The sequence below is a fragment of the Gracilinanus agilis genome, chromosome 2 (assembly GCF_016433145.1).
Source record: "Gracilinanus agilis isolate LMUSP501 chromosome 2, AgileGrace, whole genome shotgun sequence".
Taxonomy (NCBI): domain Eukaryota; kingdom Metazoa; phylum Chordata; class Mammalia; order Didelphimorphia; family Didelphidae; genus Gracilinanus; species Gracilinanus agilis.
In genome coordinates, this window is record NC_058131.1 from 60,805,172 (window position 1) to 60,832,811 (window position 27,640).

The 27,640-nt window shown below is 44.5% G+C and overlaps 2 protein-coding genes across 3 annotated transcripts in view; one reads left to right on the forward strand and one right to left on the reverse strand.

Moving 5' to 3' along the window:
• Positions 1-6,178, forward strand: part of SMPD3 (sphingomyelin phosphodiesterase 3) — a 31,248-nt gene extending 25,070 nt beyond the window's left edge. The window contains exons 4-5 of the mRNA XM_044659414.1: positions 4,330-4,505; positions 6,077-6,178. Of these exons, the coding sequence (XP_044515349.1) occupies positions 4,330-4,505; positions 6,077-6,178 (278 nt within the window). The remainder of the gene's footprint in view (positions 1-4,329; positions 4,506-6,076) is intronic.
• A 9,668-nt stretch (positions 6,179-15,846) lies between these two features.
• PRMT7 (protein arginine methyltransferase 7) overlaps positions 15,847-27,640 on the reverse strand; it is a 69,410-nt gene continuing 57,616 nt past the window's right edge. For both annotated transcript variants that reach the window (XM_044660560.1, XM_044660561.1), the window contains 7 exons: positions 26,813-26,860; positions 25,612-25,701; positions 24,894-25,055; positions 23,270-23,344; positions 22,194-22,354; positions 18,490-18,586; positions 15,847-16,065 (listed from right to left, as the gene is read on the reverse strand). In XM_044660560.1, the coding sequence (XP_044516495.1) occupies positions 15,907-16,065; positions 18,490-18,586; positions 22,194-22,354; positions 23,270-23,344; positions 24,894-25,055; positions 25,612-25,701; positions 26,813-26,860 (792 nt within the window). In that variant the 3' untranslated portion in view covers positions 15,847-15,906. The remainder of the gene's footprint in view (positions 16,066-18,489; positions 18,587-22,193; positions 22,355-23,269; positions 23,345-24,893; positions 25,056-25,611; positions 25,702-26,812; positions 26,861-27,640) is intronic.

Here is a 27,640-nt window from a genome sequence, read left to right on the forward strand (position 1 = left end):
AGGACAGGACAGGACAGGACAGGACAGGAGAGGACAGGAGAGGAGAGGAGAGGAGAGGAGAGGAGAGGAGAGGAGAGGAGAGGAGAGAGAGAGAAAGAAGGAGGGAGAAAGGAAGGGAGAAGGGCCCAGGCGATAGAGCCTTGGGGATACTCAGAATCAATAGCCATAACATGGATGAAGATTCAGAAAAAAAAAATAGAAAAGACCATCTTTAAAAGGCAGGAGAGTAGAGTCACAAAAACTCAGAAAAGAAAGTATTCAAGAAGAGAGGGGTCATCAACAGTGTCAAAAACTTTCAACAAATATTTATTCCATACGTGTTGTTTCTGCAGCCCTGGGGGCTCCATGCTAGAAGATTCATAAAGTTGAGCTAAAAACTGGTTTCTACTCTCATGGAGCTTACAGTCTAATGGGAGTAGGACACACAAAGATAGGTGTAGTTCCCAACATTACATGGCAGGTACTCCAAAGAGGGGCAAACAGCTGAGGTAATGGCCCAAGCAGTAAGGAAAGCCTTGCGCTTGTGGCTGGAGTTCACAATGTAGGCAAATGCAGGACCCTCAGGGAAACTCGAGTGATTAGAGGTGCTTCATTCCCTGTCCAGCTATGGGTTGTGCATGGAGCAAAAGAAAAAACCATTAGCTGAAAGAGAATACTGCTACAGAAGTATTCCCTGAAGAAAACAAGTCCAGAGCTCAAATCCCTCCTAATGGAAAGAAAAATCTTCCATCATAAGTCTTGGCAGAGAAGCCTAGATATTACCATTGTTTGTATTGGCAGGGGCTATGCTAGATGCAGCCCAGACATCAATTTCCTTTGACATATTAATAAAAAACTAGGCTACTGGGTGAGATGCTTCTGACAGGTCAGTGGAACTGGCCACAGAGTTTGGCTTCTCATTAAAAAAAAATTAGCAAAACTTTGTTACCATTTTTTAAAATTATTTTTTTTAAAAATCCTTACCTTCTCTCTTAGAATTAGTACTGTATATTGGTTTTAAGGCAAGAGAGTGGCAAGGTCTAGGCAATGGGGGTTAAATGATTTGCCCAAAGTCACACAGCTAAGTCTGAGGCTAGACTTGAACCCAAGACCTCTTATCTCTAAGGTCTGACTCTCTATGCACTGAGCCACCAACTACTCCCACTTGATTACCCTGTTAAGAGTTGCCACCAGTTCCACTGAGCCTGGGGCTGCCAGTGCTCCAAATATGCTTTCTTGGGATGTCTAACTCAGTGGTCCCTATTTAGCAACAGAATTAAAACAAGGGCTCTATGCATAGTGCTTTAAGATTTGCAAAATTTTCCTCATTGCAACACAATAGTAGTTAGGTGGTGCCAGAATTATTGTCCCCATTTTACAGAGGAGAAAACTAAGTTTAGAGGGGTCAATATTTGCCCCACTGACTGGATGGAGGCTCCATCAAACTAAGTCTGAAACCTACCTCCCTTAGTTCCTCATCAATAAACCAAAGGGGTTGGACTAGAATCAGTGGTTCCCAAACTTTTTTGGCCTACCGCCCCCTTTCCAGAAAAAAAATATTACTTAGCCCCCTGGAAATTAATTTTTTTAATTGTAATAGCAATTAATAGGAAAGATAAATGCACCTGTGGCCATCACCGCTCTCCTGGATCGCTGCAGCACCCACCAGGGGGCAGTGGCACCCACTTTGGGAATCACTGGACTAGATGATTTCTAAGGTCCTTCCAACTCTGTATCTATGACCCACGCCCACTTCTTCATGTTACAGACAAGAAAACTAATTGTCCTGAGCAGTTGCTGTCCAAAGTCACATGACATAGTGGGTTGGCATCAAACTGACTTCCAATAAAGCAATCAATGGCTAGTTGCCACCAATTTGATATCAAGGCCAAGCAGATCTAACGCAAACAAATAACCTTCAAAGCAAAGAGAATTCTATCACGAGCAGATTGCATTCTCGAATCTAAATGAGATTTTCACAAAGGACATACATTGGCAAGACCAACATTTGAAGCAATTTTTAATTCCAAGTCTGAAATTACACGGACTCCGGGCTGTTTCTCCTTACAGCTAATTTGAGGCAATTAATTAGATTATAGTCTAACTCCGAAGCACTATCCTATACCAAGAAAATTATCTTTTATGAGTGATGATTAAAAAATGACTCCTTTCCATTGCTTATCAGGAACGCTCAGATCACTGATGCTGGAATTAATTAGGGAAGGCGAATGGATGATAATGGATTCCATTTCTGAGATTTAATGATGTTCTGGATGTTATTAGAGTATTTATCTTTAATGCTGATAAATTACTTCTTGTAGAAATCCATGTTCACTCGTTGGACCATTTTCATGCTCTTATTTCCAATTTGTCTACAACTTAACTGACCCCATCCAGAGCATCATTTTAAAACCATGTAGCATCTCTTGTCTTTTACTTTATCCTGGGTGCTTCTGTAAAGGTTTAGACTGAAAGAAAGTCACTTTCTAGTTCATTCATCCTCTTGAACATTGATCTCGATCTCTAGCTTCAGGTTCATGTTTTTTCCAAGAAGTGGCAGGTGATTTGGGGGTAGCATGAAGTGGTCTGCTTGATCCGGAATGGAATAGAACCTGTGCCACCATACTACTTTCTATCCGGCGAGCCCAAAAGAGTATCTATTCACAGAACCAAAATGCTGGAAAGGAGCTTAAGCATAATACTATGGAAACAGAACAAGGTCTTGGGCTCAAATACCAACTATGCTTCTTACCACCTATATGACCTAAGTTTAGGCTTCAGTTCCTCATCTATAAAATGAATATAAAATATAAAATGTTGGACTAGATGACCTCTTAGGTCCTCCCATAGCTATACCTATGACCCATTCTTCATCTTACAGATAGGAAAACTAATTGCCCTAAGCCGTTTCTGTCCAAAATCACATTGCTTCTTGCAGAACTGGGTCTCGAATCCTGCACCCCATACTCATATTTGCAGATATAGCAAAATTTATAGTCAAATTGAGAGAAAAATAAGTCTAATTTCAGGGAAATCGTTCTAGGCATAGACAAGTCATGAGAACTGGGCTTCTCTAGTGTTAATTTAGTCCCTGGTCAACCCCCAATTCACTATGTGGCTCTGAAAGAAATCTGATTTATACTTCAATTTGTCCACCTTTTTACAAGGAATAAATAATAGTTACCTAGTCTTGGAATTACAGACTTGCAGCCAGAAAGGACTTTAGCAATCGACTAGCTCAACCTCTTTGTTTTACAATTGAGAAAAGTGAAATCAAGAAAGATTTCAACCTATCCAAGATCACCCTGAGTAGTGACACCAATGGGATTGGAACCCAAGTCTTCTGACTCCAAAGCCCAGTGCTCTTTCCTGGACCCCACTGTCCCTCCATTGTGATGCTCAGTGAAATAATATATGTAAAAACAAACCTACTGGAAAGAAAAAACTTCTGGTACTTTGCTCCTTAGAAACTAGGATGCCAACAGTAACATCCCTCTATTAAGGAGCAAGAAACCAGCTTCCATTAACAGAAACCTGGGTGGCCCTAACACTCATCATGGTGTCACATATTATGTTTAAAAAACTGGTTTTTCAGGGGACAGCTGGGTGGCTCAGTGGATTGAGAGCCTAGGTCCTAGATCCTAATCTGGTCTCAGACATGTCCCAGCTGTGTGACCCTGGGCATGTCACTTAACCCCCACTGCTTAGCCCTTACCATTCTTCTACCTTCGAACCAATATACAATATTGATTCTAAGACAGAAGGTAAGGGTTAAAAAAAAAAACTGATTTTTCTGAGGCTACACCAGCAAGAGAGAAGACTAAATAAACTGACTGCTACTCCCAGCTCTCCAATTGTACTCAAATGGACTCTGGAAAAGGCCATTTTTGAATCATTAGAAAAATTAAGAATAAAAGCCCACATTTCTAAAGTACTTTCACCATAACACGCACTGAAAGGGCCTGGATTGGACCACTGATTAACCAAGGGGACAAGAGTGAGAGTCTTGGCTCCAGGTGGCCTCCACTTGTAAAGAGGCTATTGAAACTGAGGCTTTTCTTTTAGAGACACAGGATTCCTCTTCCACAAATCCCCTTTTCCAAAAAGCAAAGTTCACTGGAGGCACGACAGGAGAGATATGAGCCTTTGAATGTTTTATCAACTTACACTATCCAAGATTATTTCCCCTTTTTACAAAGCAATGGCAGCTCAAGGGACAAAACCAGATGGATTCTATGAATCTATGTTGGGGTTGGGGGGGAGAAGGGCATTGGGGAAGGGGTGGGCAGAGTAATCCCTTGAAAGCATCCCAAGCTTGAAAGGGTGAATCTCGAGGCTGTCTGCTCACAGTGTGTCTGTCTGTGTGGACTAGGGTCCTGGAAAGTGAAGAAGGAAGGAGAGAGTATATTAGCTATCCCACCAGCAAGAACCACCCTTCCAACCAGAAGGTCTTGATGAAGGGAAATGGCAGCAGGATTGATTACATGCTCTATACTGAGGAGGGGCTCTACCTGGACTGGAAAGTGGTGAGTTTTTCAGGAAAAAATGTGTGTGGGGCGACTAGGAGGAACTCTCTGGGGAATATGTTGGTCCAAGCTGCTTTGGCAGGCAGCCCTGCACCCCATTTCCTAGGCTCTGGTGTGATCTCTGGAGAGGCAAGCATTAAGAGCACCCACTTGGGGTGGCTAGATAGCACCGTGATGGATAGCACAGCAGCTAGACAGTGCCAGGCCAGGAATCAGGTGTTCCTGGGTTCAATGTGACCTCAGACACTTCCTAGCTGTGTGACCCTGGGCAAGTCACATAACCCTGATTGCCTAGCCATTGCTTCTCTTTTATCTTAGACTTCATACTAAGGCAGATGGTAAGGTTGTTTAAAAAAAAAAAAAAAGCACCAGCTTGCTCAGTTGTATAGGGCAGGAAGTTTTGAGCTGGGGTGAAATATCTAGGCTGAGACAGATTCAAAGAGCAGTGGGTTTGGAGTCAAGAGGACTTCATGTCAAATCTAAGAAAAGACCTCTGGGAACCTGGGCGAGTCACATCTCTAGATTCATTTCCTCATAGGTAAAAGGATCTGATTGGGCCAGATCAGAGGTTCTTCATCTCCTTTATGTCATGGACCCTGCTGGCAGTCTGATGAAACTTATGGACCTCTTCTCAGAATGATGTGGTTAAATATATAGGATTATGAAGGGAACCAATTAGATTGGGGAGGGGGGATGGAGAGAGACAGACAGACAGATCAGAGAGACAGGGAGAGAATGAGAGAGACAGAGAGAGGGAGGGAGAGGGAAAGAGAGACAGAGAGACAGAGACAGAGAGCAAGAGACAGAAGGAGAGATAGACAGATAGAAAGATAGACAGGGAGGAGGGGGCAGGGGAAAGACAGAGGGGAGAGATTTAACAATTTTCCTTAGCCCAGGTTAAGGACTTTTAAATGATGTCTAAGATCCAGCTCTGAATTCTCATCTTTATAAGGTGTAATGACCTAGCTGGGTGACCCTGGGCAAGTCACATAATCCCCACTGCTTGACCCTTACAAGCTTCTGCCTTGGACCAATACAAAGTATTGATTCCAAGATGGAAGATGGGGGTTTTGAGTTTTTTGTTTTGTCAGGGGAAATGATTTTTATTCTGCAATTTACCAACTAGCTGGGTAAGTCAGAGCCACTCGGTGTTTCTAGATCTTCATTTTCTTGCCCATAAGAGGGCTGAACTAGATCTGGAAGGTGAGGGGTTTTTAAAAAAGAAGAAGGTGTAACGAGAGCACCTTCCTCCCAGGGTTGTGAGGACCCAATGAGCCGGTCCGTAAAGTACTTTGCTACATAAACGTGGGCTGGGAAGGGGACAAGGTGGGGAGGGGAGGGGAAGAGGACGAGCTCAGCCGAGGGGTCCTGCCATAGGGGACCAGAACCTTTTAAAATAGGAGCCCGGCAGCAGCCACGTGGTGTCCCACGGGCTGTGCCAGTCCTCGTGAACTCATCCTCGCTAGTCTTTGCCTCTTCCCCGTGTTCTCTTCTGACCTTCGCCGCGGTCCCTCCTGTTGCATTTTATCCTCATTCCCCCTCTTGTTCTCTGCACCATTATTTTCCTGCAGGAGGTGGAAGAATTCAGTTTTATTACCCAGTTAGCAGGTTTGACTGACCACCTGCCTGTGGCCATGCGCCTGATGGTCAACACCGGAGAGGAAGAGGCGTAGATGCCCCAGCCGCACGGTCAGTCAGGCCTGGCCAGCCTAAGAAGACCTGGCCGATGACCTGGAGACAAAGGACTTTTTCCCAGCGCCACGTGAGCCAGATGAAAACAGCTGGCCTCCGGTCGCCTCTGCCAGCACCTGGGCGGGCTTCACCGGGCCCCCTCCCCAGGGCTCCCTGGAGCCGGGGAAAGGGGGCAAAGCGGGGAGGAGGGGAGGGACTCAAAGGGACCCACGAGGGCTGAGAGCGCTGTCTGCCATCCCCCGGGCAGCAGGGCCAGCCTGAATTTTCTACATGTTCACTGTGGACCAAGGAATGCCAGTGGCCAGGCGGGTGGGGAGGGGAGGGGAGAGCCGAGCCCGAATTCCTTTTAATCAGTGCCATTCTTACAAAACATGGTTTTCTATGACTTATACAGCACAACTTAGTTTGTAATCTGTGGGGTAGTGCTACTAATGGGTTTTTGCATAATTTCTTTGTATAGCTCTTACAAAGCTGAAGGCTTGGTTTTGGATTTTTTTCTTTTTAGCCTGCCAATGTCGTCATAGCATGCCTGTGCCCTAGCATGCGCTCTGACTGCATGCTACACACTCAAGATGAAACAGCCATTATGATAGCCATAGGGTAAAAATAGAAAAATAAAAATGATTAAAAAAAAAAAAAGAATTCGAAATGCAATCAGGAAATAGTCCAAGAAGCCCGTTCCAGAGTGCTGGGCAGCCATTTTTCTTTACCAGCACCATGGGCTTTTCCAAACCAACAATAATGCTCTGTCTCAGTGACAGGGAAAATGCTGTGTTCCTTTCCAAAGGCCTACATTTGAGGGGGATCGAGCTTTAAGAAGAAAACGTAACTTTGAGGTTCCCAAGCAGGGAAGGTCCGCGGGGAGCAGATGACTCACCCCAAGGGTCAGTCCCCATCTGACTCTAGGCTAAAGACTCCCAGTGCTCCTGATAGAGGCTTGTCAGGGTTGAAAATGAGAAAAGGGACATTTCTGGGAAAGGGGCATGATGGAAAGGGAAAACTCAAAAGAGAGAACCTGTGGTTTTATCGGAGGGAGGGGAAAGAGCACCATAGAAGTAACTGGGAAGGAGCCATCTGCATTTTAAAAATACTAGTTTGTGGTGTAGTTCTTTCCTCTTTCTAAACCCACAGTTCTGCTTCTATTGCATGACCTTGTTAGCTCCAAACCTGAGTGATTTTGACCAGATGACAAGGTTAGGATTTCAGGTTTCTTCTCCATTGTGTGGCATAATTTTGTGAATTGGGGAAGAAGAAAAAAAAAAAAATCCCTTTGTGCCTCAGTTTACCCACTGGTCCAGTGGCCTACTGGTCCCTACCTCACTGGCCCAGCTGAGCCCCAAGGGAGTTGGCTGACAGATGACTGGCTGTTGATGGTCAGCTTCTGAGTGATAGGTGTCTCTGGGACAAAGTCTGCCTTGGCCTGTCTCTTTCTATCTCCTCTTCCAATAGCCAACCCAGACCCCTGGGATCTCATTCCCAGTCGCTCAGCACAACTATCTTTTCTTTTTGGCCCATGGCCGAGGGGCCCTGGACAGCAAGCCATAGCAAAGGGTGGAGGGGAATGATGAAGGATCCTTTGAGAGCTGGGCCTCTACATTCCCACTGGGCTCTTCCAAGGAGGGACTCCTAATCAATCAACCAAACATGGAAATGGAAGAGGGGGATGTCAAGAAAGAAAATGGCCAAGCCAATCTCCTCCATTTGGTGAGATTAATCATTATTCCTCCTGCCACAGGAACTCTGCACAGACCGTACAAATGGAGAGAAATGGTACCTTGATGTGTTCTCAGATGGCATCCCCCTCCTCCATCACTTGCTTTCCTTCCATTGGACTTTCTTCTGGCCCCCTCTTTGGCTGGTCCTGGGCTGCTATGGTCCCAGACATCACTGCTGCAGGGGAAGGATTAAACTCATTCCTCTCTCACCATGACCCACCACTGGGGTCCACAGTTTGATCCCAGATTTGGAAATCCATCTGTCCAGGGGCCTGAAGCCTAGCCAGACCCCCTCCAACAACACCTTCTGCCAACTCTGTGTAGGAACATTCTGTCTTAAGCACCTTCAGCTTTAATTCTCTTTGTAGCCTCTGTAACTAAAAGCAATCAGGCATTTTCCTCTCCCTCTAACCCATGGAATTTTTTTAACTTCATGCTATACTATTTCTTAGATTTTGATCTTGGTTTTTTGGTGATCTCCAGTTTTAACAGAATGTTATAATTGATTGTTCACACGACCATACGACACCCTGAAGCTCTTACTCACACCTGTCTTAGACCCCAGCATAGCCCACAGTAAGAACAGGGTGGTGACCGCACCAGAACCCCACGGTACAAATTCTCCTTGTCTTATTACAATGACCCTGTGCCTTCTGTTGCCTCCGTCTGCACGAGAGGCTGAGGGAAGCAGGATGGAGGGTGGGGAGAAAGGACCGTCTCCCTCATCCCAATCCAGCCCATCTCTCGGCCACGTGCAGCCAGGGGGCGAGACTGGCTATGGACAGGTGACCCGTGTGGGACCCATCCAGAGGCCTTAGCCCTTCACAGCCATGAGACACTGCTACTGTTTGGGGGAATAAATATCCCTCCCAAGTCAGGTAATCCGAGGGCAGCTCTGTGTAAGATTCTGCTATAGGACTAGACCCGAGGTTAGGCTCAAATTCCTTGTCATTCTGACAACCTCCTTGTCCCCAAACAGTTCAACAGCAGGTGTGAGGAGGAGAAGACCAAGGGCCAAGGCCAGGACCTAGGCCAGCCTCCCCCCTGCCAGTCAGGCCTTGAGAAGGGGACCAGTCTGACCAGGGAGCTGCACTCTCTGGGGCCACTTCATCAAGAGCTGCTCTTCTTCTGAAGGGAACAAGTTTTAAGCTGTGAAACAAAAGATGAGAGGGTACAGACTATAGCTGAGAGTGTCTGAGCAAATCGTCCCCCTCCCTCTTCCTGATCCCACCTTCCAGGGTCACTGGGGGAGGGCACACAACCATAGCAAGCAAGGGCCCCTAGCTAGGCTAGGAAGAGAGCCCAGCCAACTCTATGGATGCAGATTCTGCCGTCCTAACCAGGGTATCTCATCCAGAAATCAGGGTTGCATCAGCATCTCTGCATTTTCAAGGCTACTGCTTTGAGGAAGGTTAAACTCCAGGCCCTCCCTACCTGTCCATTCACTTAACGATTCTCAAAGCAAGACTGATCTCTCTTTGGAATCATTCTCCCTTTAGGAAGAAAGGGTTTTCACAGCGCTAGAGAATCCCAATCTCTTGTAGAAGCCTTTAGACTCTGGGAATTTTTTATATTCGCTTATTCTGGTTTGTGAGCACATGATTGTATGATTGAACACATGCAACAGGACTCACGGGGTTCTCATTGTTCTGGCTGCTCTACCCACAAACACAACCAACATCCGTGCATGTACAGGCAATCACATACACACACACACACACAACCGTGCCGAATCGCCCTGAGCCCAGGGCCAATGATAAAGAACATCAGCTTTCCCTGGTTGGATCCAGCAGGGGAGTCAGGGAAGATTGAAGGCCAGTATTTGTAAGCCAGGAAGGAATGGATGCCTCTCTGAAAGGCTGGAGCTCCACTGGGATGGTTAGCATTGTTCTGCCAGGCAGGGCCATCTGCTGGGAACTGTATCCACTCCTATGGAAGCAACTGTGTTCCATCTGGAGTAACATGATCGCTGGGTCACTTACTCCCCTTCTTACTATATATGGCCTTAGGCAAGTCTTTCAATCTCCCTGTGCCTCCATTTTGTCCTCTGTAAAAATGGGGACAGTGTCTGGCAAACCTCTGGCAGCCTTTGGCTGGATGGAGCAATGTGTTCCCTCTTTCCCCTGGCGACCCGTCAACAGGCAGGTTATTTGCACCTTCCCTTTGCCCTTGAGCACCTGACCCTGCTTTTATCCTTTTGCTAGAGATGTAAGGGATGCTCGGAGATCACAACTTCCCATCCCGAAAGCCTTGGCGACCAGCCCAGAGCATCTACTTGTTCATACTGGTTTTATGAAGCCTGTAGATTATTCTAAGGGGGCTTGTCCACAAAAGAAATTTTTACAATTTTCATTTTAAAAAAAATTCCCTGTGACTCAGATTCAGTCAAATCAAGTGATGTCCAAGCTGGGAGTAGCTCATGGTCTCACTCCCAGCTCGGAAATGATTGGCTGCTTCTGCTTCTGCTCCAGAGCTGGGGAAGGGGCGCATGCCTCTGACCAGCCCCAAGATAAGCCATGCATTGGGACCCAGTTCAGTCAGACGGCTTATGAAAGAAGCGTTTTCATGTGTCCAAAACCATCTTGAGTTTTAAGTATGAATATTAATCTTGATGCTTTTTAAATATTGTATTATTGCTAAGGTTTAGAAAATACTGTTTTAAAAAAAACTTTTTTAATTTCAATAATTTTTCTGTATTCTATCCTTCTGGGACCTGAAGGGGTTTTATACGGTAAGCACACCTAACGTTTTGGTAAAACTGTATCTGATATATATCCATCTGTTTCTTCCCTGTAAGAAAACAAGTCTTACATCTAATAAAATATTTTGAAGGGGTTTTTTTTTCCTTTATTGGTGCTGAAAGGAATGAATAGTTGATGTGAAGGAGAAAATAAAACATTAAAACTCAAAGCGTTTGTTTCCCATTTATTCAAGCAATTTATTGGGGGAATTCATTTTGCTCCAATTCTGGAGTACAACAAGGCACTTTTCAGGGCTTTAAAGACCAAAGAAGATGGTGGCTAACAAGTTTTGATTATATACTTTTACCAAAGATGTAATTTGTGATTGTGAAAAGAGACTGCAAGACCCGAGGTCCAGGCCCAGCTCTGCCATCATATGTAACCATAAGTGATTTATCCTGACATTCCCCTAAAATGGTAATATGCTGCTTGTTCTACCAACTTCACAGAGCTGTTTTTAGCAAAGTGTTTCAAATCTTCAAAACGTGTCATGTCTTCTTTATAAGAACTCCCCCTAACAATTTTGCCCCAAAGCCTTTCCTCTATTTCAGTTGGCTGTCACTGAAAAAAAATCCATAAACTGGTGGCAAATCCTATGGCCATGTTGGTGAACCTATGGCACACATGCTAGAGTATACCAGAGCTGCTCCCCTCCCCCTCTCCACATGGGCCTGAGGATATTTCCCCCATCACCCATCCCTCTGCCCAGTAGCCCAATGGGAACACTTCCTCCCTCCCCCATCTGGGATAAGGTGGAGGGCTCACATGTGGCTTGAGGGATACAGTTTGGGCACTCAGTCTCTATGATAACAATTCACTCTATAGTTAGATGGACTAGACAACTTCAAGCAACAGATTCAGAGTCCACAGTAGGCCTGTGCCCAAGGCCTTTCCACTTTGATTAGGCTCTGTCACTGCAAGTTGACTGCTATGGCCAGTCCCCCAAGGACCACTCTGCTTTTTGATGAGTTATCAGAGGACTTGAATGGAGGCAGTCATCCCAAATAAAATAAATGTCATTAAATCAGGTGAGCCTTACTCTACTTCAAAAGTAGCTGATATAGTAAAGAACAGAATGCTCCCCAGCAGGCCTCTAACACGGCATCCATTATCTTTGCCTGCTACTGCAGATGTGGTGGGTGGTCTGAAGGCCAGGGAGTTCCAGTGCCATCTCCACTGACTGAATTACTGGCTCCCCACATCCCCTGAACATCTGTTTTTGGAGCTCAGGTGGTTTTGATTTTCTTGTTTTGTAACTTTCATTTTGGCTTATACAAGTGACAGTGAGAAATTAAAAAGTAAAAGAACCATCTTCCAACCTGGAATTTGGAGCAGGGAGATGCTTCTTAACTTTGGTGACCCTTTCTCCTCACCTCCAACCTTGAATGATATTCCCACAGCAATTCATTTTCCATCCAGTGCAACTCTACTCTCCAGTGAGGAATACATGAGTTTTCACCATTTTCATCTCTTATTGACTGAATTCCCCTTATAAATGTGGAGAATAAAATTAATATACAAAATACTAAATATTTTATAAATTTTTATTAATAATAAACTAACAAAAAAATACTAGCTAAAAGGTACTAACCAGCCCACTCCCAAGAACAAAAGAGGAAAAGGAAGGAGCTACGGAACTTATAAAACAATAATATGACTACATAAACATAGTCAAAAGGAAAAGCATTGTAGGTAATACAGAAAGGAAGTTTAGGTAATGTAGTTTTAGGGATTTTAGAAATTCAAGATATTTCTAACTATACACAAGTATGAAGGAAAACAAAGACTCTAAGATGCTGGGCCAACCCAACCTTCCTAGAGAAAAATGATCAACGCCTAATGCAAAAGGGATGTGACCACTCCATGCGTCTGTTCTGTAGGACCTCATCCCAATCCAGTGTACTGAGAGGTCCCTGAAAGTCCTATCTGGGCCCTGCTTTTGCCCCTTGGTGTGGATAAGTCCCTTTCTTTGTGATATAACTTCCTTGGCTACAAAACCTCTCAGGTAACATGAGAGACTACAATGACTTGAATAGTCTAAGCATGTAGCCCACAATACTCACTAATGTGGCCTGAACCAGATTAAAATGTAATTATGAAATGTTTTAACATTATAAAAATGCAATAAAACACTATTTATGTGATTTTCTAAGTCAATATGAGGCTGATAGGGTTCCTTAGGGATAGTTTAGTGCCCCCCTCCTCCATTTCTATTTGAGTTTGACACCACTGGTGTAAATTCCATGACTAAAGCACTAATGTCTGTTTTCAGTGTTACTAGGAAACCAGCCACATGCCATGATTACCTGCCAAAGGCACCTTCTTCACCATTTGGAACAAGAAGTTCCCAGGTCATCTCTCTACAACCAATTGATCTTTCTCCTCCAACTGACCATGGACAACAAGCAGCAATAGCCCAATCCTCTGGAAAGTCATAAAAGTAATCTATCTCAAAACAGGAAGGAAACCAATGCAAATGTGGTCTCTCTTTCTCTCCCTTTGCCAAAAATGGTCTATGGAACCTCTGTGTATCCCCTCATGGAATCCCCAGGCTGAGCCAAGAGCTTCAGGCAACTTTATGCCATATTAATCACTAAGAATGAAGAGGCACCAGGAAAGCTATTAGTGAAGCAGAGCTGGAGCAAAGCCATGCTCCTATTACCCCAGGAAAAGGAGGAAAGGGCCTTCCTTCCTTCTTAAGGCTGGGATTTTCTTGAGCCAGCTCTGGCCACCTCGGGCCAAGCACAGGCCACAGGGTCACCTGATAGATGCCTCCTGGTTTAGCTCTTGTGAGATGGATTACAAGGCCCGTGTAAGAAACGAGACAGGAAAGATAGATAATGTGGTATAATGAATGAGGTGTGGGATGTGGATGATCAGGGAGATCTGGATTTGAATCAGACTTCTTGTGATCTATCCTCACTGTGTGATCCTGGGGAAGTCGGTCCTAAGCCCGTTTCCTTACCTAGAAAATAAGGCTGGACTCCCTGGCCTCCCAGGACCCGTCTAGCTCCAAACTGACGATACTACGAAAGCATGAAGTTGCTATCATCTCTACTACTGTCAATCAGGGCTACAGGACAAGGAAACAGGGAAGGCATCCTCCCCGCTGAATAACTGCCCATGGAAGAAACCTATGGATTAGCTAGGATTGGGGTTAGGAATCACGAGGTCTGGCTCCTCAGGCACATGTGCATGGTTTGGAGCACATCTTTCAGTGGAATCCTGTTTGAAGGTGGGAGGACGACTCAGGCGTAGGGAAGGTCCTTCCAGCTGCAGAGCCAGAGAGGATGGCAAAGCTCGGGCTGGACTTTGGAATAAGGCTGCCTGAGGCTGACAAGTGAAAGGCAGCTGTGCTCATACGTCTCTGCCAGGGTTTCAGCCTCCCTTTGCTTTTAGGTACGCCACAAAGCTTCCACAGGTGAAGCGACTACTATTTGGTTTCATCTCAAATTGAAACTCAACCTTCTTGAATTACACATTGATTAAATGTTATAAAGAACAAGGAAAGTTCTGCTTCTGTTCCCTTCCCACAAGAAAATACTAGAAGCCTTTTTCATGTTCCTTTTAAAACTTTACCCAGACTCTCATCACACCTCCAAGCGCAGTGCCCAGGTTGCAATTTATTACCAATCAATATGGTTTCAGCCTCTAATTGCCGCAGCTTTAACTACTAAGAAAGGCTTTTTAAAAGCAGGGGTCATAGAATACTTTGGGAGCCTGGTGAAAGACTAGATCCCTTCACAGAATAACGTGGTAAATGGAAAGAAATGCAAATTCTCATCATAAGTTAGAAAAAATAAATACTTAACTTCTTCCAGTCCACGTTCATGGATCCCTTTAAAATGGCCACCATAAGGAATGCTACTCCAGTGACATTTTGATATTACACTGATGACTTCACTAAATATGGTGAACATCTAGACCAGGGAGTCTTAAGCTGGATGGGCTCTGTAAAGTTCTTGTTTTTAAATACTTTTTGAGAACTGTTTCATAATAATTGGTTTTCTTTGTAATCTTTTAGACTTTACATAATGAATTTTAAAACATTCTTCTGAGTGGGAATCCTCCAGTAGGTTCATGAGAGGGTTGAAGGTCCATGACACAAAGAAAAGTGAAGAATGCTGTTGGTGCCCCTCCCACCCCCACTGTTTCCTGGCTTCAGACATCTTACACCCTCCTTCCTGCACACAGGACACTCCATTCTCCTGGCTCTGGGCATTTTCTCTGGCTGTCCCCCAGAGCCACAATGCTCTCTCTCCTCAAATCTGCCTCCTGGCCTCCTTTAAGAGCAAATTTAAATCCCATCTCGTATAGGAAACCTTCACCAACTCCCCTTATCCTGTGCTCGCCCTCTTCATGTTATTTCAAATGTGCCTGAGCTATATCCTGTTTGTATATTGCTGTAGACAGGCATGCCCACCTTCCTCATTAAACTGGGAGCTCTGTGAGGGCAGGAGGCTGCCTCTGTAGCCCCAGTGTGTGGCCCATAGGAGACAATTAATCAATGTTCATTGAATGCCTGATCCAGGATATCAGAACTAGAAAGGTCCTCAGAACAAAAAAGGTTTCCACAGAGGACACAGAATGTCAGAAAAAGATCATCTAAGTCTAATTCCCCCCAGCCCTTCCTTTACACACTCTCCCTTCTCTCTCTCAGTCTGTCTCTGTCTGTCTCCCCCACCCTCCCTACAGAGACCCCAAAGAGGAAAGTGGTTTGCCTAGCATCAGCTAGTGAATTCCTACTAGAAACTGTCCCTCTTGTGCTTCTCTCAGTCTTTTTTTTTAAACCCTTACCTTCCATCTTACCTTTTAAACCCTTACCAGTCAGCTGGGTAGCTCAGTGGATTGAGAGTCAGGCCTAGAGACGGGAGGTCCTGGGTTCAAATCTGGCCTCAGACGCTTCCCAGCTGTGTGACCCTGAGCAGGTCACTTGACCCCCACCCACCTTACCCTTACCACTCTTCTGCCTTGGAATCAGTACAGAGTACTGATTTTAAGAAGGAAGGTAAGGGTTAAAAAAAAAAGACCCTGATCTGGCCACGAGGAGGTGACTTTCTTGGCTGCTTTTGCTCCCTGGTGTTAGTCCCTCCATCTTGTAGCAGAGTCTCCTTATTTCTCAGGGAGCCCCTGTCGGTAAAGACAGTTGCAGTTTGGGGCTCTGCCCATTCAAGTCCAATTGATCACATCATCACAGTTCTCGTTACACTTTTATTTCTTTATAACTGAAAAAGTCCAAGACAGCAGATACTTTTAGCCTACAAGCCTGAAATCCATGGAAATGTCACCCACCTTTGGGTTAAACTCAAGGGCATACGTGACAGTCTGGGAACTATCTTGAGTTTTTGCTTCCAAAGTCGAATTAAAGAAATAAACAGCCTGTTTACAGTGGGGATTCCAGGAACACTCACCCTGTGGGAGAAAAAAAAGAAAGAATCCTAAGTCCTAAAGCTTTGCAACGTCCAAGGTCCTCTTCCCAAACCCAGGAAGCGAGGGTGAGAGGGGAGAAGGAGTTCACCCTGATAAGCTAATTTTTTTTTAAATTTAAGATAAGGGCTTTCCACGGAATTCCTAATACATTTAATAGAGGTTAATTATTATCCCTTCCGGCAGATCCCTGATAAATCCCATCACTGCCTTTAGCCCATTGTGGTGCCTCATCCCCTCTCTTCCCTCTTTCATCCCACAGCTGCTCCCAAATCGTGAATGGCTCCTGAAGACTTTGTGGCTTAAACTACAAGTTCCTCAGCTCAGCATTCAGCTCCTGCTTCTCCCTTCCACAGTGACTGCCCAGGCGGTGCTCTCTCCTCCCCCACTCAGTCTCTGGCCCATCCAGAGCTCTGCTCGGACCTTCCAGATCTCCCCTGGGCCTCAGGCAAGCCCTTCGGTCTCTGTGCTGCAGTACTTAACACATCCTTGGTATCTGCTTGTGCACCTGTGGGCTCCCCGGGCAGGAGGGCCGTTCCCTCTTTGGGTCTGACATCCCAGCCCCGCACAAGGACTGGGGCCTGAAGGGCTTCCACTGCCCGTGCTAGGCCCAAGAGTCTGGCCGGCACAAAGGATGAGGCAGGAGAACCCGGCCACAGGACGCTTCCTCATGAGTATCCACCGGCTCTCAGTCACCACAGATAAACCAAAGGTCCGAGAACAGTTCTGAACACCAGACAGCGCTGGCTAGACCCCCCGAGAGAAGCCGGGCAGCCCATCCATGGCCTCAGGTTCCTCCCTGTGCCGTGTTTCCCTCAGATCCCAAGCCCCACGCTCCCCCGCAAGGAGGTCTGGGTGATCTCGGGTCTTCCACGGCTGTGGAAACAAAGAGCACCAACGAGGACCAGGCCCTCCCAGCTGTCCTGACCATGGAATGTGCATCTGGGCTCCAAGGACCAACCCGGCTCAGTTCAGCCAGAGTCGGTACCACCAGGGCAGCCGCAGACTGAAGGCCAACCAAGTCGTGGTTCCCTGAAGTGGGGAAGTGGGAGAATCCTCCCGGCAGCGCTGGATGGCTACAGTCATGACATACCGGGGCTTCAGAAGAACCGGAAGCAAGGGGCACAGTGGGCAGAGTGCTGGGCTCTGCATCAGGAAAACCCAAGTTCAAAGCCAACCTCAGACACTTACTGGCTGTGTGACCCTTGGCAAGTCACTTAAACTGCCTACCTCAGTTTCTTTAACTGTACAATGGAGACAATAATAGTTCCTACGTCCCAAGGTTCTTATGAAGGTCAAATGAGTTACTGTTTGTGAAGGGCTTTGCAAACCTTAAAGCACGAAATAACTGCTAGCTATTAGCATTATTATTAACAATAATAATCAAACTGCAGGTGTTCCAAAGGGCAGCAGAAATGTCTCTGCTGGGTCCCAGCAGGCTACAGAGCGTAATGACTCAGAAATGGCTTCGGCAGGGAGAAACCGAGGACACCTGTGCCTAGAACAGGGAGCAGGAAGGTAAGAGGTGGAAAGCCCCTTGGCAGTGGTACCCACCAAACATCAGATCTCAGAAGGACAGAGGAGGCCTTCAGGACAGTGGGCAGATTATCTATGATGACCAGAACAAGAGCCCATGCATGGGCCAGCATCTGCACTAGTAGAGGCAGAAGCCACCTCAATGAGATGAAACAGTCAGGAAGACCTGAGTGCAAATCCTACCTCAGACACTAGCTGTGTGACCCTTGATAAGTCATTTCACCTCTGTCTGCCTCAATTTCTTCATCTATAAAACAGATATTAATAGCACCTCCCTCCCAGGGATGTTATGAGGATCAAATAAGATCATATCTGCAAAGCTTTTTGGAAACCCTAAGGTGCTATAACAATTCTATTATTATTATTATTATTATTCATTAAAGTCACAAGCTCATCAAAGTATTCTGTCCAAAATTACATTTAACCAGAATGTTACATTAATTAACCCACAAGGCATGTCCTATGCCACACCTCTACTACTCAGGTTCTATGACCATTAAAAAAAGAAAAAGAAAAAACAATAACCCTCAAGTCGGCACTTTGGCCTCTTACGACAAGTGTATCACAGACTGGGGGCGGGGAGTCACAGCAACAGAAACAGCCAAAGCGACCGATGAATTTATAGGCATAATTTATAAAAAAAAAAACAAAAAAAACCGACCCACCAACACAGGTGTGCTTCCTTACCTATCTCTCTTCTGATAGGCTTATCAGAATAAGCTAAGTGTCTATTACGCTATGCCAGGCACTACAGACACAAGGACAGTCTCAAATTCACCAAGGAGAGACCCGCTAAGCTCGCTGGTAGGGTGGGAGAATCGGGGGGCGTGCAGGGAGGCCATGCCAGCATTGCCCTGAGGCACCCCCCAGTACCTGGGCGTTGGGCGTCTGAACGAGTCCTGTGCTGATCGAGCTCTCGCCGGTCAGGTGGTACTCCATCCACAGGACCACCCCGTGGCTCCTTCCGGGCCTGGAAGACAAGGCAGTGAAGAGGGGCCTGAGTGGCTGCCTGAGAAGGTCTGACGCGAACCAAAATGGCGGCTCACCTACCTATCCCCAAAACATGTGTCACTTCTGGATCTGCCTGAGAAAAAGTCTTTGGGGAGCTCGGTCTCCAGCTCACCCAGAACGGGGAGGGCAGGGGTCAGCCCCCATGGGCCCTCCAAGAGCTGCGCCCGCTCAGGGCTCAGGAAGCCCATGACCCAAAAGGCCGAGATGTGGAACTTCTCCCAGCCAGAGAACTTCCCCAAAGAAGAATTCTAAGTGCATCCAGCAGCCCTTCAAGGGCCCTTTGCTATTTCCAGTTATAATGAGCACACGTGGCAGCGAAGTGGACACAGAGCTGGACCTGAAGTGGGGAAGACTCATCTTCCCAAGTTCAAATCTGGCCTCAAACACTTAATAACTGTGGCAAGTCACTGACCCTTGTCTGCCTCGGTTCCCTAATCTGTCAAATGAGTTAGAGAAGGAAATGACATCCAGTAACTGCCAAGAAAACCCAGAACAGAGGCATGAAGGGTCAGGCACAACTGAAAAATGGCCAACTGATGTGTACCAACTGATGCAGAAACCTCTACAAAGATAACTGTAGTGAAGAATCATTTCATCCAACTCATTTGGTGGCAATTCTCAATGCCTTAGCTCCAGTTTTCCTAAAAGGCATTTTGCTTAGTCTTTGTCCCACCTTACTATTGGAGGTTCCCCGGGTGGTTCAATGGATTGAGAGCCAGGACTAGAGACAAGAAGTCCTAGATTCAAATTGCATTACCTCAGATACTTCCTAGCTGTGTGACCCTGGGGGCAAGTCACTTAACCCCCACTGCCTAGCCCCTACTCCTCTTCTGCCTTGGAACAAATACACGGAAGGAAGGAAGGAAGGAAGGAAGGAAGGAAGGAAGGAAGGAAGGAAGGAAGGAGGGAGGAAGGAAGGAAGAAGGGAGGAGGAGGAGGAAAGGGAGGGAGAGAGGAAGGAAGGGAGAGAGGAAGAGGTCAATGCCATCTCTCCATTAGACTATAAGCCCTTGGAAAGCAGCATCAGTCTCTATCCTATCTATGTATCCCCAGCAGCTAGCCCAGTGTCTAACCCATAGTAGGAGCTTAATAAAAATGTGCTGACTTGTCTTGAGAAGGATGGCTTGGGGATAATGGTGGACAGGGAGTGGTCCCAGAGCACTAAGGACCCTTAACAAAAGAACTACAGACAAGGTGAACTTCATTATCCTGAGGAAATATCTGCTTTTCTAAACACTTGATGATCTTTCCTAGGGAAAATGAGGAGTGTGGACACCACAATAGGGTTTTTGCAAACTTTAAAAAGCTGTATAAATTCCAGTTATTACTATTATTGGAAAGGAAGTACAAGGTTGTACCAGATGACTTCCAAAGTCCCTTCTAACTGAGATGCTGTGATTCTGCAATATAACTGCATTTCTTTAGACATAATATGGCCCTTTTACCTAATTCCACATCAATAACTGCCTTATGGATATCTCCTGAGTGTTTCATCATCATTTCAAACTCAATGACTCAAAAACAAAACACATTCTCATTCCCCTTTTTCAAATATCCTTATTATCTTTATTTCTGCTGAAGGCACCACCAGATACCAGGTCCATACCCTGGAAATCATTTTTAACTTTCTAGGTTCCCTCAACTCCGTAGCCAGTTGATGGCCAATACTGGCCAATTCTACCTCCCCAGCAGCTCTCTCATCAACCTTCATCTCTCTCCTCCCTGTCATTAAGACCATAGTTTATCACTTCTCAATTAGTCTACTGTAATAGCCTTCTAATTAGACCCCCCTTTTAAAAGCATACTTTTCATTCAAGCAAAATATATTGATCTTAAAGGATGAGTCAAGACAACTTGTACTAGATCTCTCAAAAGAAGACAATATATTAAAAAAAAAAACTTGAACATTGCAAAAAATAATACAAGAAACTGCCCGGAACTTCTAAACACAGAAAAAAAAAAAGTACTAATAAAAAAACACACAGATTGTCTCCCCCCCCCCCAAAAAAAGGTTGCAAACACAAGACACAGTAGCTAAATTTAACAATTCCACTGGGAAACAACAAATTCTGCAACCAACCAGAAGAAAAATCTTCAAATACATAGTATAGGATATCTGATAACAAGACTATTTTGCATTCACAAGAAAAAGCCATTCCAAAGAGCAATGAAGCTCAAGGTGAAGAACGAGGTGGCCTATACCACAAATCCAAACCTAACTATAAATGAAGAGAGATGGGCATTTAACAGAGAGGCACTGAGTTGGTGGAGCTGTAAAATGGTAGGATCATTTTGGAAGGCAACTCTCTCCCACACACACATTTGTATTTTAATGGATATTGTAAACAAAACCTGTACCAAAAAATATTCTGCCTTTCATAGAATTGTTTTCATTTGTCCTTTGTTTCTGAAGAGTATTAATGGTATAACATGGTGATATCTTGACTTGTGCATGAATTGGATGCAAGTGTAAGTGAGTTGAGTTGCACAAGTCACCTCCCTCTTCCTGAGTCATCAAATGCCAGTAGCAAGACAAAATGCAGGATGACTGGGAATGGTCCAAGATGCAATGGATCAAATTATTCTCCTCCATCTATTCCATAAGGGCAAGTCTTCACACAGTCAGGGAAGAAAATTCCCTAAGTCACCTACAAGTTTGTAGACATCAAATACAAATACTCGAGGTTTCCCATTCTAAAGGCTCTGTTCTTCAGGGTCTCTGTTACAGATTTAAGATGTGCATAAAGTAATTATACAAACAACGTGGCTAAAATCTCCAAAATTTGAAGCAGGTTCAGTTACTGGGCTTACACACCAAGGAGGCCACTCATAAGAAGAAAGTCTCCAAATGCTCTCCAATATTTATGGCAGCACCTGAGGTAGTAAGACTGAATGCTATTTAATTCTACAGCTGGAACTGTTAGAAAGTCTCAACTAATCATTTGGCTCCAGCAGGGGCTCTGTCTGCAGAGAAGCACCACAGTACCTGCCTAATAACACTTTGCAACCTGGATTTTGAGGCATCTACAACAGCTCAGCAAGCCATTCCTGGGATGGTCCTAGGATCCTATCAAGGAAAAGCCAGACTTCTTCTTTATCAAGGGACTGAAAGTGCTCAATTCTACTGCATAATTACAACTTGCTAACCAAAACAGTAGTGCTCTGCTGTACCTCTAGAGAGTGGAAGAAATAATTAAATTGACAGTGTAACCACACACACAAAAAACAAACCATCTCCACAGCCAGATGTTGGAGAAGAGTTTCTGAGTCTAACAGAAAAGATGGGTCAGACAAAAACGGGGCTCCTCTGCCATGACATTCACACAAACTAGTGGCCTCCTCCTAGAAAGAACAGGTTTAAGAGGAGAAAGTAGAAAGAAAACCCTTTAGGAATGGGATTCTTCTATGACTGAAGAACTGGAGTCTAAAACAAAAGGCAGGCAGAAGGTCCCTGAGAAGGGCTGGGGTCTGAGCTCATGACTGAAGAAGAGCCCTTCCAGAGGGGGCCGGGGCAGATGCCACATCCTCTCCTGGGCCACCATCCCTCCAAGAAGCTGCTCACTCACCTCTGAGGGCTGATGGAGCCCTGGGCACTCAGCGGCTGCTGAGGGACAGGCCTGCAGAAGTCGAAGGTCAGGACCTGCCGGGGCTCCGACAAGCATCTGCTTGAGTATTCCCACAGGGGGTGAGGCTCTGCTTCCTGGGATTCCCTGAAGTCCAGAGAGTGCTGAGGAGCAAACAGGAACAAGGAGCAGCTCAGGTTGTCTGCCACGTGGAGGAGGAAAGGGAGCCCCAGCATCCTTCCTTGCCCTTGGGCCCACAGAGGTAAGGACCAGAGATGAGCCCCAAGTCTCCCCCTTCTCACTGCCCTCTGCAATGTCCCCAGGCATCAGGGTAATTCGCGGCTAACCAGAACTATAGGAAAGGGGTCAGGCAGGCAGGATCCCAGCAGAGAGCCAAAGGAAGGCCTTGGCCCTGGCAGATATCACGGACGACAGCATAGAGCTGACTTCACCCAAAAACCTAGCAGCTCCCCTACACAGAGTACTGTTGAGTAAACAAAGCACCATGCTCTCCTCTGAGGGGTAACTTTGTGCAATTTTGGGGCTTCTTGAATCCAAGACTTATTAGTTCTCCTTGTGACCTCATCAGTCCCTACCTAGAGGCTTCCTTACATTTGATAGCAGCAGCATCCTGGCATCGTAGCTGCCCTAAGGCCCTGCTCCTTATTCAGGGATGGGGAGAGGGAAAAGGAAGGTGGCTGAGGCCTCACTCCCTGGTCTCCTGTGCTGAAGTCAGGGACCACATCTGATGCAGTGAAAATTCTGCCCCAAGTCTCTACCATCACAGTTTCTCCCAAGGTACTCTGGGGGCAGGCGCTTTCTCAAAATACTTGAAAAAGGGTCATTTCTGTTTGGCTGAGGATTCCCTGCCACCCATCCCAGCAGAGGCTGCACCTCGCTTATCTCCTTCCTCCAGTTGTAAGAAATGGGCTGGGGGATGAGTAAGGCAGCCCACCCTCCAGAGTTGAGAAGAAGAAATGCCGTGTCCACAGGGCCGCCCTCCTGGACAGGATAGCCCTGCTGATGCTATCAAGGCAAGGCTACTCCAAGACCACTTCAGGATGCATGACTGTGCCCACCTTAATCATATCATCCATAATGTGGACATCAAACCCTTCACAGTTTCCACAAGGGCTCCGGATCCGCCACAGGTCCTGAAACCACAAAGCAAACATTCACCTCTTAGACTGAGCTCATCAGAAACAGGGCTATAAAGACCATTTAGAACCAAAAGAAGATGACAAGGGAAAACAAGTCACCTAAGTGGACCCACAACCGAATTTCCTAAGTGTACAGTTCCTTAAAAGTGAACTAAAATAGCAGATAAGATAGATCCAAACAACAGAGAAAGAATTATTACTCATGAGTAGACCTATTCAATGTCAAATAAAAATGGCAATACTAACTAAATTAATTTACTTATTTAGTGACATCAATGAAAACACCAAAGAGTTATTTAAAGGACATAGAAAAAATAATAACCAAATTCCTCTGGAGGGAGAAAAAGTCAAGGATATCAAGGGAATCAATGAAAAAAGTGGGAAGAGAGACTAGCAATACAAGATCTCAAACGATACTACAAAATTATCATCAAAACAATCTGGGGTTAGTTGGGTGTCAATGGATAGAGCTAGGCCTGGAGATGGAAGGTCCTGAGTTCAATTCTGGTCTCAGACACTTCCTAGCTGTATGACCCTGAGCAAGTCACTTAATTTCCATGGCCTAGCCCTGACCACTCCTCTGCCTTGGAACCAATACACAGTATTGATTCTAAGGTGGAAGAAAGGGTTTAAAAAAAAAATCATAGGTTTAGAACTAGGAGTTTTACAGTCATTGAATCCATCCTTCTCTTTTTACAAATGAGGAAAATGAAGTAGGCACAGTATTGATTCTAAGGTGGAAGTAGGAGTTTTTATCATCATCATCATAATAATAATAATGATAATGTGGTACTGGATACAAAGTAAGAGTAGTGGATTAGTGAAATATGTTGGGCACACAACATATAGTAGTAATAATTTCAGCAATCTAATTATTGCTAAACCCAAAGATTCAAGTCACTGGGGTGAGAACTCACTATTTTACAAAAAGTGCTGGGAAAACTGTAAAGTAGTCTAGCAAAAATTAGGCAAAGACCAACATTTCACACCATATATATACCAAGATAACCTCAAAATGATTAGGACATAAAGAGTGATATCATAAGCAAATCAAGGGAACATAGAAAAAAAAATTACATATTACATCTATGGATAAGGGAAGAGGACATAACCAAACAAGAGATAAAGAGGATCACAAGATGTAAAATAGATGATTCTGATCACATAAAATTTAAAAGGTTTTGTGCAAACAAAATCATTATTTTAAATTAACCAAGGTGGGCAGGGGTAGGGTGGAACATAATATCAAATGTCTCTTTTTTCAAATATAGAGGGAACTGAGCCAAATTTTTTTAAATGGATACAAACAGACAGTTTTCAGAAGAAAAAATAAAAGTTATCGTTAGTCATATAATAAAAGCTCTAAATCACTAATAATTTGAGAAATGCTAAGTAAGCCAACTCTGAATTCCTATTTCACATTTCATCATATTGACAAATTGACCAAAATAAGGAAAATGGCTCTTAAAAAATAAGACTCCATTTTTCAAATGTCCTATCTTAACCCAAATTGTTTGCAATAAAATTGTTACAACCAGCTTACCTTGAACTCAACAACCACCATGTGCAAAGAGGCAGCTTGTGGCAATATTGTGATATTGTCAGCGAGGTGTTTAGTCACAGCTGTCCTTGCGTACCAGAAGTACAGATTGTGCCATGGCAAAAGACTTGTGGTGAAAAAAGGCTCCCCAAGGAGAACAGAGATCTGAACAATCAGAGGGAAGATGAAACCATCAATCAGTCTGATCTGACTTGGAGTCAAGTGTAAGCCATAAATCTTAAACATGTATGAAGGAAAAGAATTTTCAAATTTTTAAGAAATAGACATGACTGATGTATATAATAAAGTCTGAGTCATCTCTGTAATGTGAAGGTGAAAAATCAAAGTGATAATCGTTTTCTATTACTTACCAATTTAGTATCTTTGTAAGTGTCAACATATTAATCTAAAAATCTTTAGAGTATTAGTGGGATAAGAAATACAGTAGGATCTATCATCAGAAAAGGTGAGTAAACAGAAATTGCACTTGGAAGTTTGTGATAAGACTGGTCAATAGTGGAACTTATTTATCAAAACAACCCATCCATATTTAAGTCTTTATTCTCTGTGAAGAAATGTCATCAATTAGATTAGGTAATCTAAATAAACTAATCATAAGACATTAAATTAAATTAAATGTAAAAAAAAAAAGGTATGCCTTGAAGTACTGTCTTCAGTAGGTATATATTACTAATGCAAACATATAGCACCTATTACTCACCTTTCTATCACCTAAATCTGCAGAGGTGAGTAATTCAGGACGCTTCTCTATTATGCTGATTTTATCTTCTAGGTGATTAACCTTAAATATCTTTAAGAGAGAAAAAATAAATTGGCTTACTTTTTTCTAAACAACTTTAATATATAGGTCTGCCCAATGTAGCATTTGCTTCCCAAACACTAATTTCTCTTTTATGTGTATTCAGCATAAAAAGCATATTGATGTGTCATGTGTCAAGGACAAGATTGACAAAGAAATGGCAAGATTCAAAAATAAAAGGCTTTTGCAAGTATTTAAGCAATTCAATTTATGACAATACATCTTTCTGAGTAGAATTTCAAATTTGCCCATTTTCTCTCCTGGCACATTTTGCTACATTCCCCCAAAGCCAAAGGATAAGGGCAAAGGCATAAACTCATCATGACAAAGGTGTAATAAACTTTATCCTTCAGGGGAGATTATTCCTAAGATAAACAAGACAGAATGATTACTGCAAAGGTTCTATATACATCTTGTAGTCTTCCTGCAAAATGAGGGGGGAAAGGCCAAGAATAGGAAAACTTGGGTTTTCCACCAAAAACAAACTAAAATTTAGCCCCCTATGTTCTTTTTACACTCAAGCAGAGAATAGGGTCATCTACAGGTCACCTGTATGAAAATGGGATTAACTCTTCCCTGCCCACTTTTAGATTTAATCACCAGAAGCCTATACATCCCACTTATCCTTAAGCATGAGGAGTGTTCTATGTTCTATGTATCTAGGAGGGTTCCTGTGTGAAAGTGGGTGATGAATCAGAATTGACTGACTGCCCCCCTGGGCAGTCCTAAGCAAAGCTTTAGCTGTAATTGGTCCATGTAAAGTGGAAGGAAGGCACAGGAAGTGACAAAAGGAATGGTCTTTAAAAGTGACAAGAACTTCCTATGACCAGCTCTTTCACCTTTGATTTGACTTTGAAGGAGCTCCAGAGCTTGGGACCTAGGATGGCTCTTTGATTTTCCTTTAGGACTACCTCAGTGAGTGAAAAAGATTGACTCCCTTTCCTGGCATGTTCTGGAGGTACTAGCCTCCAGAGAGGCCCCTCAGCCTGGAGGAAGCCTCATGGCTAAAACCCTTGTTTAACCTACCTTTAGGCCCCCTTTGCAGGGGCCTCTCACCATTCTAGCCAAATCTACCAGATACCCCAAATATTCATCCACTCACTTTTTTCATCAGTCTGTGTGACACTGCTGAGTTCTCCATTGTAAATACCTAGAGGGAACCATGGGCATTAGTCACAACTGATTCAATGGTTTGGATATTCACCACTATTGGCAAATTATAAGCCCATAATAAAATGAGAAATTAGAAAGTACCATCTACATGACAAGTAACTTGTCCATTGCAATAAATGCCCTCAAGATCCAGGAACACAAATGGTGCCATTTGCCTTGAGAGTATCAAAGCCTCAAGCTGAGTTCTAAAGATGACTCTCCCCAGGAGCTAGCCAGAGCTCCTTAGTTTCTGACATCTGTAACTAAAAGGTATGAATAAAGTATCTGGCCAAACAAATAATCATACTTTGAAAGCTCTTTTACAAGATAATTTAACTGGTGTGGATACTTCTTGTGCCACACAAATGTAGACCTTCTATGCCTTAGGAGATATTTCTCTACATTGCTTTGGTCAGTCAAGTCCATTATCTTCTAGAGGCCAATCCTGGGCACCAGGTTTCTCTGTCCTGAATAGAGGTGCAAATGGTTCATTGCTACATCCAGCCAGAACAGATCCTGCTCCATCAGCCCTGCCTCCAACAACACCTGGTCACATTCAGGCAACCTTTCCTCCCCACAGAACTGGAATGCAGGTCAGATTCCTCCCACCCCTCTTTTTCAGATGAAGGCATCAAGAGCAAAAGCTATGGAAATAAAAATGCTTAAAGTAGTTAGCCTTAAAAAACAATCTACGGGGCAGCTGAGTGGCTCAGTGGATAGAGAGCCAGCCTAGAGAAAGGAGGTCCTGGGTTCAAGTCTGTCCTGAAATACTTCTTGG